This window comes from Indicator indicator, chromosome 33, assembly GCF_027791375.1.
Source record: "Indicator indicator isolate 239-I01 chromosome 33, UM_Iind_1.1, whole genome shotgun sequence".
NCBI classification, from domain to species: domain Eukaryota; kingdom Metazoa; phylum Chordata; class Aves; order Piciformes; family Indicatoridae; genus Indicator; species Indicator indicator.
Window position 1 is genome coordinate 5015230 of NC_072042.1, and position 10826 is coordinate 5026055.

General features: G+C 52.7%; 1 protein-coding gene across 1 annotated transcript; it reads left to right on the forward strand.

The window, feature by feature from the left end:
- Positions 1 to 898: 898 nt before the first annotated feature.
- On the forward strand, positions 899 to 10429 carry TMEM39B (transmembrane protein 39B). Its single transcript, XM_054395490.1, has 8 exons — positions 899 to 1026; positions 3262 to 3481; positions 4321 to 4404; positions 5015 to 5169; positions 6643 to 6979; positions 8052 to 8239; positions 9025 to 9145; positions 10047 to 10429. Exons 1-8 carry the CDS (start codon positions 899 to 901, stop codon positions 10281 to 10283), a joined length of 1470 nt encoding a protein of 489 aa, XP_054251465.1. The 3' UTR covers positions 10284 to 10429.
- Positions 10430 to 10826: the final 397 nt, after the last annotated feature.

Genomic DNA, 10826 nt, shown 5'->3' on the forward strand with positions numbered 1-10826 from the left:
AGAAAAAGAAATGTTAAGCAGTTGCTAGGGCCTAGCCTGAGCTCAGATTTCACTTCTGCTAAAGGGGGTTTTAGCCCCCTGGCCTTTCCCCAGGGTGTGTAGGTTCTCCTCAGGTTAAACAGGAGCCACAGAAGGTTTTTAAACCCTTGGTGTTTGTATTTTTGGTTACACTGTGGTGAGCAAGCACTAGAAAAGGAGACTGTGGGCTGACATCTGCTTCAGCTCTGTGCCCTGCAAACAACACACAACAACAACAACAACAAATGCCCTAAAAGGTTCAGTTATTTATTTACCCCAATCTTAAAGGAGAAAAAAAAAATACAACAATTTGTGTCCTCAGCAGTGTCCCTTTCAGAGAGCTGTGACTCTCTGATCCCACCACAAAACCAAGCAAAAGGGAACCTGGCCAGTACCCCCAGTTTAGTGGATCCTTTGGGCGAGTTGTTTAGCATCTCTGTGAGTGTGTAAAACAGGGATCACACCACAGTGATGCAGATTAAATTCCTTGGAGAGCGCCTTGGCTTGGGAGAGAGGCGTGGAAAGCTTCTTCCTCCCTGCGGACATCCAACTCTCAGACTCTGGGTGAATTCACAGCACCTTTACAAGCTGCTGCACGCCCTGGGAGCCTCAGGAGCTATCTGGGGGCCACATCTATAGCTTGTGGCAAACGCAGGGGATGGAGAGAGGGGAGCTGAGGGGAGCTGCATCATCCTGCTCCGTGCTGGAAGCCAGCAGCGAGGGAGGGAGGGAGGGAGGGGTTGCCGCCGCTCGCCAGGCGGTGAGGAGCCGCTGAGCTTTCCTTCTCTTTCCCTTCCAGTTTTAAAGCCTGAAGAGCCAATCAGGCAGTGAAGAGTGGAGCAGCCCCCTGGCAGACCTTCCCTCTGCACCTTCTGTTGTTATGGCAGGGGGCAGGAGGGGCCCAAACCGCACCTCCTACTGCCGCAACCCCCTGTGCGAGCCCGGGGCCGCGGGCGGCTCCAGCCACGCCAGCAGCTCCTCTGTCACCGGCGTGCGCTCACGCACCAGGTACTGCACCCCCCCGGCCTCAGGCCGCCCCCCTGCCCTCACAGCCACCCCACCTGGGGGGCCACCACTTCCCCAGCTGCCCTGGAGGGGCTGGTCGACGTGGGGTTGTTCAGCCAAGAAAAGAGGAAGCTCCCCGGGGGGAGCTCGGAGCTGCCGTCCAGTCCCTGAAGGGAGCCTGCAGGAAGGCTGCAGAGGGATTTTTCAGGAGGGTGTCTAGAGACAGGACAGCAGGGAATGGTTTGAAGCTGAGGGAGAGCAGGGTTAGAGTGGAGTTTAAGGAGAAGTTCCTCAGTGCCAGGGAGGTGAGACTCTGGAATAGGGAGGTTGCAGATGCTTCCTCCCTGGAGGTATTCAAGGCCAGGCTGGATGAGGCCCAAGGCTGTGAAGTGCTTTGTCAGATCATGATGGACTTCCAGGAGCGTTCAGAAGCCTTTAGTCACCGTTGAATGGGAAGTAAGAAGAAAGCCAACATTTTCTCCAGAGCCTGATTCTGGAATTGCTGTTGTTGCATCTCCTGTGCCCTGAGGTTCATGTCAGCTGAGGTGTTCCTGGGGCGGAGTTTGGCTGGGTCAGGTGTGGGCTGTGGGAGTTTCAGGTTCTAGCTTGGCTGCTTGGTTGTGTTTCTGTGACTGAGGTGGAGAAGAGGAAGGACAAACAGAGCACCAGCAGCAGCGTGCAAGCAGGAGGTGCCTTGTGAACTCCCTGCAGAGAAAATGTTAGATCTGCCTTAACATAATCCCTGCTTCCAGCCCTGGGCCAAGAAGTTTAGAGGGATGCAGTTATTCAGTAAGTTATTGCAAGGCCACAGGAGGTGTTGCAATCCTCCTCAGACACTTTGCAGTCCTTATCATGAGCAGGTAACAGTTCCACACCCCAGCTCACCTCTGAGTGCTGCATCTCTGCAGCTGTACCCTGGGATACCAATCACCTGCATGGCAGCCCAGGCTGGGGACTCCCCAAAGTGCTTTACTCTGTCAGAGCCTTGGAGGGGCACCCTGAGGCCTTGTGTGGCTGTTCAGAGCAGGAGGGGCTTTGTGTTTGTATGTAAAGCCATTTTCTGGAGGAGCAGAGCAGGAACTCTTTGTTCATAGAAGCCCAGAATGCCAGGTTGGAAGGGACCCCAAGGGTCATCTGCTCCAACCTCACTAGGTGACAGTGGAGTTGGAATGAGCTGGGCCCAGCACCCTGCCAAGCTGAGCCTTGAAGTTGTCCAATGAAGGAGAGTCCACTGCTTCCCTTGGGAGATGATTCCAATCCCTGACTGTTCTCAGTGGAAAAGCTGTCAGGGGAAAAATTGTCTTCTGCAGTCCAATGGGAACCTCCCCAGCAGTAACTTGGCCCCATCACCCCTTGCCTTTTCCATGTGTGTCCAGGAACAGTTTAGTGGTGGATTTCTCAACCCTGAGGAGCTGAGTCAGTCCTATCAGCTTGGGAATCTGGGGATTGCAGAGCAACAGCTCAGGTTCTCAACCTTTTTCCCTTCACACATGGCTTTATTGTAGGCTGCCAACCTTCTGTTGAGCCCCTGGAGTCCACCCCAGGCTAGAATTCTTTCTGCAGTCACAACTCCCAAGACTTTTTGTTGGTTGGTTTGCTTCATCTCGGGATTTCCCACAGGAGTTTGTGCTCTGTAGGTCCTTTGAAACCCACACCCAGATTCCTTTGAGTGTTGTTATTTCGAGGTGGCAGATCAGGAGAGCTCTCATCTCTGCTGTCCATTCATTCTCCCTTTGCTGAGCAGGGCTGCTCTCTGGGGTGGTGGTTGTGGTGTGCATGCTCACACAGGAATAAGCACCTCTGACTAAACTTGTTTTTCCTCCAGAGCTGAAAGAATGAGAAAGGGCTCGTGTTTAATTGCTCTGTGTTTCATGTTCAAGCACTCTTAGAACTGTGAAGAGCATCTCAGAGCTTCCAATTAATTAAGAGAGCCACTGGGTGCCCCTTGAATAGCAAAATGGCTTTGGAAGCTGACTCAGCACAAGGGATTTCATAGCAAGTCAGCTGGGGCTGGAGATGGCCTGGTTCCAGGTATTCCCTTCTCTCTGAGTAAATTCCTTGCTCACACCTGCCTGGAGCAATCCTGGACATCTTCAGGGTGCTGGCACTTCTGGTTTGGGGCAGCCATGGACCATGATAGTCAGAATGAGACCTTGTAGGGTTGGAGTCTGTGTGCTGGAGGACAAGGCTGTGCCCACCTCAGGGAAGTGACTGGTGGCCTTTGGTTTTCCTCGCCAGGAGTGGTTCAGGTACAGGCCTTTCCAGCCCACCTTTGGCAACTCAGACAGTGGTTCCCCTCAGACACTGCAAGATCCCAGAGCTGCCTGTGGAGAGGAGTGTGCTGTTTGAACTCCAGCTCTTCTTCTGTCATCTCGTGGCTCTCTTCGTCCACTACATCAACATCTACAAAACAGTGTGGTGGTACCCACCCTCCCATCCACCTTCACACACCTCACTGGTAAGCACCAGAGGGCAGCTGCAGACATTCACAGGCTGTCTCTTGGATCCTTAGACCTAAAGTTGTCTCTAGATCTTTGATGCAAACACCACGTGGCTTCCACAGCCCTGCAGGGTTGCTCGCCTCACTCTTGGTTGGAAGGTGTGGTGAGGTTGGAAGGTGAAAACTGCCTCCCCCAGCATCAAACTGCCAGACCAGCTCAGCTGGAAGCAGGTGAGGCTGCATTTACAAGCAAGGCAACCAATCTGAAATGAAATGCAGTGAATGTGTACGAAACAGACAATGTTTGAAGGTATTTACAATTGATAAGCAGCACAAGAAACGCTGCCCTTGGCCAAAAAGCAGGGGAGCTAAGAGCTTCCCCTTCCCTGCCCCCTTCCCTCTGCCTCTCTGGACACAAAGGGACAAGAGCAAGAGCAGAAAATTGTTAGACTTAGCCAAAACAAAGCAATGCAGCCAAGGTCAGCAAAGAGCCAGCAGGAGCACCAGCCAGAGCAAGGAGGCCAAAAAGAGAGAAATAGTTTACAGATTGAAGTTTTATGCCTATTATCTGTCCAATGGGATTGTTTAGAAGTTAGCATCCTTTTCCCTTTTACACCCAATAGTGATTTATTTACATTCTACCACTTATTTACCATTCCTACCACTTTCTGTTCGAGATCTGTGGAGAATTTTCTAGGCGTAGCCTGAAACTACCACAGAAGGTTTGCAGCCCTGCCTGTCTGTTTGGCATTCTCTTTCTGATCTTGGAAGAAAAAAGTCCAAGGAGAAGAGAATGAGCTTGAGGGTGTCTCAGCTGCCTGATAGCCAGTGGAATCCTCTTGGTTTTGTCACCACAGAACTTCCATCTCATTGACTTCAACGTGCTGACGGTGACCACGATCGTCCTGGCACGCCGGCTGATCGGTGCTGTTGTGAAGGAGGTAAAGTCCCCAGGCAGATCATCTCAGAAGGTTCTTTCCTCTCAGGTGAAATGTAAAGCTCTCTGTCCCTCTTGCATTTCCAAACTTCTGCCCTTTGCTAAAGAGCTTCCTGTTATGTCCGAGGCAGAAATCAAGGCAGAGAAGAGCAATGAGTGCTTCAAAGCGTTGCTCGTGGCTCTCTCTCTCTTTCTGTGGTTGTTTCTGAGTTACTGTCTCAGCTAGGCAGAGCTGATCCTGCTTCCCTCCTTCTGAAGAGCAGCATTTGGCTCTTTTGGTTGCTGCCACAAGGAACCAGTGGAGTTTGCTTTTTGCTGCCTGCAGAAGCTCTCTCTGGTGAGGGGGGGTCCAGGAGAATGGGCTGGTCACCCCCATAACCACCAGACCTTACCAAGAAACCCCTCCTCATTCCACCTTCAGGATTGAGGCCCTGGGTTTGGAGAGTCCTGCATCTTCTCTTGCTGGTGGCAGCCAAGCAGAGCCTTTTGCTTTCTCTTCCCTCATGCATGTGAAGCTGACTGGACAGATTGAGTGCTGCTCCTTCACCGCTTGCTTGCTGCAGGGAGAGTGGCTCAGCCTGTCCCCTGCCCAGCTCCTTCTTCTCTCCCCACAGGCTTCACAGAGTGGCAAAGTCTCCCTGCCACGCTCCATTTTCCTGGTGGTCACTCGGTTTGCTGTCCTCACAGGCACAGGCTGGAGCTTGTGTCGGTCAATAATCCACCTCTTCAGAACCTACTCCTTCCTCAACCTCCTCTTCCTCTGTTACCCGTGAGTATCCCATGAGGACAGGCTGGGAGAGCTGGGGTTGCTCAGCCTGGAGAAGAGAAGGCTCCAGGGAGACCTTAGAGCTGCATTTCAATATCTGAAGGGGACCTAAGGAAGGCTGGGGAGGGACTGTTTAGAAGGGCTTGTGGGGATAGGACAAGGATCAATGGTTTGAAACTGGAGCAGGGCAGATTTAGGTTGGACAGCAGGAGGAGGTTCTTCAGTACCAGGGTGGTGAAATACTGCAACAGGCTGCCCAGGGATGTGGTTGAGGCCTTGCCCCTGGAGACATTCAAGATCAGACTTGATGTAGCCCTGACCAGCCTGATCTAGCTGGAGATGTCCCTGCTGCCTGCAGGGGGGTTGGACAAGATGCCCTTGGAGGGTCCCTTCCAACCTGATGCACTCTGTGAATCTCCTCTGTCACTTGGGTGTGGTTTCCAGTCTTGCTTCCGTGGGTGTTGCTCAGGTGGAATGAAGCCTGAGAGTAAATAAAAACTCAGTGACCTGGTAACAGAACTTCAGCCACCTGGTAACAGAACTTCAGCCACCTGGTAACCTTTTCTCCTCTTGCTGTGTTCCATTTCTTCATGTTGGCAGGGCAGAACTGTAGCATTTCCCCACAGCTCAGCTGTAATGTCAGCACTAATGATTAGATTGCTCTGACAAGGGTTGTCTGCTGTTCCCATGGGGTTTAAAGAACTCCTGCCCTCTGTTTGCCTCAGTTCTTGGGTGCCTCTGCCAGGTGCAGTGCCTCAAACAGCTTCCCTGCTTCATGTTGACTAGCAGAAGGCAGCTCTGTCTCCAGTGAAGTGGGAGCAGCTCCTTTCTCTCTGGTAGATGCAGGAGGAAGCACCTCATCATTCATGAGGAATCTCATTTATTCCAAGGAACAAATGACAGGACAAGAGGAAGTGGCCTCAGGTTTCCCCAGGGGAGGTGTAGGTTGAACACAAGGAACCATTTCTTCCCCAAAAGGCTTCCTGAGCCCTGGCCCAGGCTGCCCAGGGCAGTGGTGGAGTCTCCATCCCTGAAGGGATTGAAAAGCTGTGGAGATGTGGTGCTGAGGGCCATGCTTTAGTGGTGCCCTGGCAGTGCTGGGTTAAGGGCTGGGACACAATGATCTGAAAGGTCTCTTCCAGCCAAAACAAATCCGTGGTCCTGTGGGTAAAGATCTGTGGGCTTGTGTTTTGAGATCAGGTGGAGGAATCTCAGACCCTGGAGTTCACAGAATCACAGAATCAATAAGCTTGGAAAAGACCTCAAGGATCATCAAAGTCCAGCCTGTCACCCACGACCTCATGACTACTAAACCATGGCACCAAGTGCCACGTCCAGTCCCCTCCTGAACACCTCCAGGGACGGTGAACCTCCAGGGAGTTGACACAGAGCCTGGATGCTGTTGAGGAGGGGGATGTGATGCCAGCAGTGACGATCAGAGGCAGTAAGCCACCCCTCTGCCCTTCCCTGCTCCAGGTTTGGGATGTACATTCCCTTCCTCCAGCTCAACTGTGACTTTCGGAAGGCAGGCCTCTTCTCCCAGGTGGCCAACATTGGGCCCAGGGAGAGCAGTGAGGTCAGCTCCAGGGGCAGAGACTACCTGAGTGTCCTGAAGGAGACCTGGAAGCAGCACACCCGGCAGATGTATGGCATGGAGGCCATGCCCACCCACGCCTGCTGCCTGTCCCCGGACCTCATCCGCAACGAGGTGGAGTACCTGAAAATGGACTTCAACTGGAGGATGAAGGAGGTGCTGGTCAGCTCCATGCTCAGTGCCTACTACGTGGCCTTCGTGCCTGTCTGGTTTGTGAAGGTGAGCAAGGGCCACCCCTGCTTGTGCAGGCACTCTCCCTCCAGATGTGGGGCTGGCTGGGGAGGGTGGTGAGGAGGTGGACGTTGGGTGGTGGAGAGGGTCTGGGTCTTGCTTCTCAGCTGGAACGTGGGGGAGGTTAGCCAGGGGGCTGTGTGCACAGGCAGCTGGATCAAACCTGGTCACAGAGGCCCTTGGAAAAGTGAGGAGCAAAACCATCAGAGCTTAACTGTGCTTAAACTCCAGACAGCAGAGGACAACATTGTCCTGGTGGGCACAGCAATAAGACCAGTAACAGTGGATAGAAACTTGAACATAGGTTTCACCTCAACAAGAGGAGAAACTTCTTTGCAGTGAGGGTGACAGAGTACTGGAACAGGCTGCCCAGGGGGGTTGTGGAATCTCCTTCTCTGGAAACTTTCAAAACCCACCTGGATGCATTCCTGTGCCCTGAGTGATCCTGCTCTGGCAGAGGGTTGGACCTGATCTCTGGAGGTCCTTTCCAACCTCTAACGTTCTCTGCTTCTGTGGCAGAGCATCTTCTGCCTGTCCTGAGAGTGTGAGTCCTTCCTGCCACCCCATGAAGCTAGAAGGGCTCCTGACTGACCAGTCCTTCTCACACTGACCTGTGGGGACAGAGCTCCAGGAGAAGGAGATTGGCTTCAAGAAGGGAGGCAGTGTGGAGGAGGAGGAGGAGGAGGAGGATGGACCTTAGTAGGATTCTTCCCTGGTTTAAGTTCCTGATATGTTGTAGAATGAGAGAAATGTCTTGGAGTCTGTCAGACCTCAGAGATGAGCCCAAATCCCCTTCCCCTGAGGAGCTTTTGCCACCAGCTGAGCTAGGAGAGCATCAGGACCTGCCTCACTCTTTCTGGTGCTGGATGGTGCTGGCAGAAACGTTCCTCCCTGTGGCCTGTTCAGGAGTCGTGCAGCAGCCACCTTCCATTGGTGCTGCTTTTTCAGGAGGGGGGGAACAGCTGCATGGAAAGCCCTCATTTTCCCTGCCTGAGTGCTTTGTCTTGTGATGGCTTTGCTAGGTGACACTGTCCCAAAGTTCTTCTTGTGCCCCTCACAGAACACTCAGTACTATGACAAACGCTGGTCCTGTGAGCTCTTCCTCCTGGTCTCCATCAGCACCTCGGTGATCCTGATGCAGTACCTGCTCCCTGCACGCTACTGTGACCTGCTCCACAAAGCTGCAGCACACCTGGGCTGCTGGCAGAAGGTGGACCCAGCCCTCTGCTCCAACGTGCTGCAGCATCAGTAAGGACCTCCCTCCTGGGACTACAGCTGGAGATTTCTCTTGGCTGGCATAAGCTGATGGGGTGCTCAGGGTGCCAGCCAGCTCTCCTCCTTGCTGAAGCAAACAAACCTTTCTTCCCCAAAAGGGTTGGAACAGGCTGCCCAGGGCAGAGGTGGAGTTCCCCAGCCCTGGAGAGGTTTCAAAGCTGTGCAGATGTGGTGCTGAGGGACCAGGTTTGGTGGTGACCTGGCAGTGCTGGGCTAATGGTTGGACACTAATGTGAAAAGGTCTTTCCACTGAATCACTATGGCTGGAAAAGTCCTTCGAGATCATCAAGTCCAACCCTTCTCTAACTCTCCCAGGAGCACTGCTACACCATATCCTTGAGCAACCATATCTGGATGGCTTTGAAACACCTCCAGGGATGGGGATTCAACCACTTCCCTGGGTGGCCTCTGCCAGGCTTGGAGAAGCCTTTTTGGTACCGAAATGTTTCCTTCCAACCTAAACAATTCCACAATTCTAAGAGGAAGACAAATGAAAGCAGAGCTGTTGGCCAACACATCTGACAGCTTCCACACCCTACCTGTAGCCAGCAGCTCTGACTTTTGGCAGCACACCTCCTGCTGCTGCTGGCCACAGGTAACTGCCACTGGTCACCTTCATTTGTCACCGCCTCGATGGACCAAACCCTGCCCTGGCGAATCACAGCAACTTATTGCTGCAGCTGGAACAGGGTGGGAGGTCAGCAGAGCCCTCATCAGCCCTTGGGGGGATAGAAATGAGCTCTGCTTGTTTGGCACAGGTGGACAGAGGAGTGCATGTGGCCGCAGGGAGTGCTGGTGAAGCACAGCAAGAACGTCTACAAAGCCGTGGGGCACTACAACGTGGCTGTGCCCTCCGACGTCTCACACTTCCGCTTCCACGTAAGAGCTCTTCTCCTTCCTGGGCACCAAGGTGCAGCACCTCAGCAGGGTCACACTCCTGCTGGCCCCAACACCTCAGAGCTGCCCAAGCTGGCTCTGAGCAGCAGAGGTTTCCCCAGGGTATGGGATGAGCAGGGTTTGGGGCAGCGTCGTGTTCGCCCTGTGTCTCCCGTCCATGACTGGCCCCTGCAGCCCAGGGCTCTGTCCAGAGGCATTCCCAGGTAGATAGTGTGTCCCCAGAGGAATCTTCATCAGCTTCTGCTCACACATCCTGTCCAAGACACAGCCCAAAGGGTCTGACCTCACTCAGTGCCTCATTCCAGCCTCTCAGCAGTAGTGTGGCCAGCAGGAGCAGGGCAGGGATTGTCCCCCACTGTACTCAGCACTGGTGAGGTCACACCTTGAGTCCTGGGTTCAGTTTTGGGCTCCTCACTCCAAGAAGGACATTGAGGGGCTGGAGAGGGTCCAGAGAAGGGAAACCAAGCTCAGGAAGGGTCTGGAGAGCAGAGCTGGTGAGGAGCAGCTGAGGGAGCTGGGGGTGTGCAGCCTGGAGAAAAGGAGGCTGAGGGGAGACCTTCTGGTTCTCTACAACTCCCTGAGAGGAGGCTGGAGCCAGGTGGGGTTGGGCTCTGCTCCCAAGGAACAAGTGGCAGGATGAGAGGACAAGGCTTCAGGCTGCACCAGGGGAGGGTTAGGTTGGACATCAGAAGAAACTTCTTCACTAAAACAGTTCTCAAAGCCTGGCACAGGCTGCCCAGGGAGGTGGTGGAACCCCCATCCCTGGAGGTGTTTGGAAGAGGCAGAGATGTGGTGCTGAGGGCCATGGCTGGTCTGGCTGATCTCAAAGAGCTTTGCCAACCAAACCGCTTCTACAATTCTCTGATTCCGGTCTCTCCTCCAGTTCTTTTTCAGCAAACCACTGCGAATCCTCAACATCCTGATCCTGCTGGAGGGAGCTGTCATTTTCTACCAGCTTTACTCCCTGATTTCTTCTGAGAAGTGGCACCAGACCATCTCCCTGGCTCTGATCCTCTTCAGCAATTACTACGCCTTCTTCAAGCTGCTGCGGGACCGTCTGGTGCTGGGCAAAGCCTACTCCTACTCTGCCAGCAGAGACTCTGAGCAGAAGTTAAATTAAAACAGTTGCACTGATGCTGGGGCTTATTACAGAACAAACAGAACAAGAAACCCTCAGAGCTTTGTATTTTTGTTACCACTGCTTTTGTTTGTTTCTTTGTTTGTTTTGATTTGGGGTTTTATTTTGTTTGGTTGGTTTTGTTTCTTTTTTTTATTCAGTTGGTTTTGGTTTGGTTTGGTTGTTTTTTTTTTTCTTTGATAACTGATGTAATTAAAAGGAAAAAAAAAGGAAAAAAAAAACATATTTTTTTACTCCCAACAGTTGTTTGTGTGTGTTTGTTGGTTGGTAAAAAAAAAAAACCTCCCCTCCTTGAGAAGATTTTTCTTCTTGTTTGTATTGGAAGGGAGATGATTAATTACAGCAGGGTGGTGGTTGGAGCAGGTGGGAAGAGAACTTCAGGTGTGACAGAGCTCTCAGTTTCATTCTGGATCACATCATGGAATCATTAAGGTTGGAAAAGACCTCTAAGATCATCCAACCAGCAGCCCAACACCACCATGGCCACTAAACCATGTTCTCAAGTGCCATGTCCACAGGTTTCTT

Excerpts from the sequence above, each read along its gene's own strand:
- TMEM39B (XM_054395490.1), top strand. The coding sequence starts at position 899 with ATGGCAGGGGGCAGGAGGGGCCCAAACCGCACCTCCTACTGCCGCAAC. Across the intron at positions 5,170-6,642 it reads CTCCTCTTCCTCTGTTACCC|GTTTGGGATGTACATTCCCT; the intron begins GTGAGTATCCCA and ends TCCCTGCTCCAG. Across the intron at positions 9,146-10,046 it reads TCTCACACTTCCGCTTCCAC|TTCTTTTTCAGCAAACCACT; the intron begins GTAAGAGCTCTT and ends TCTCTCCTCCAG.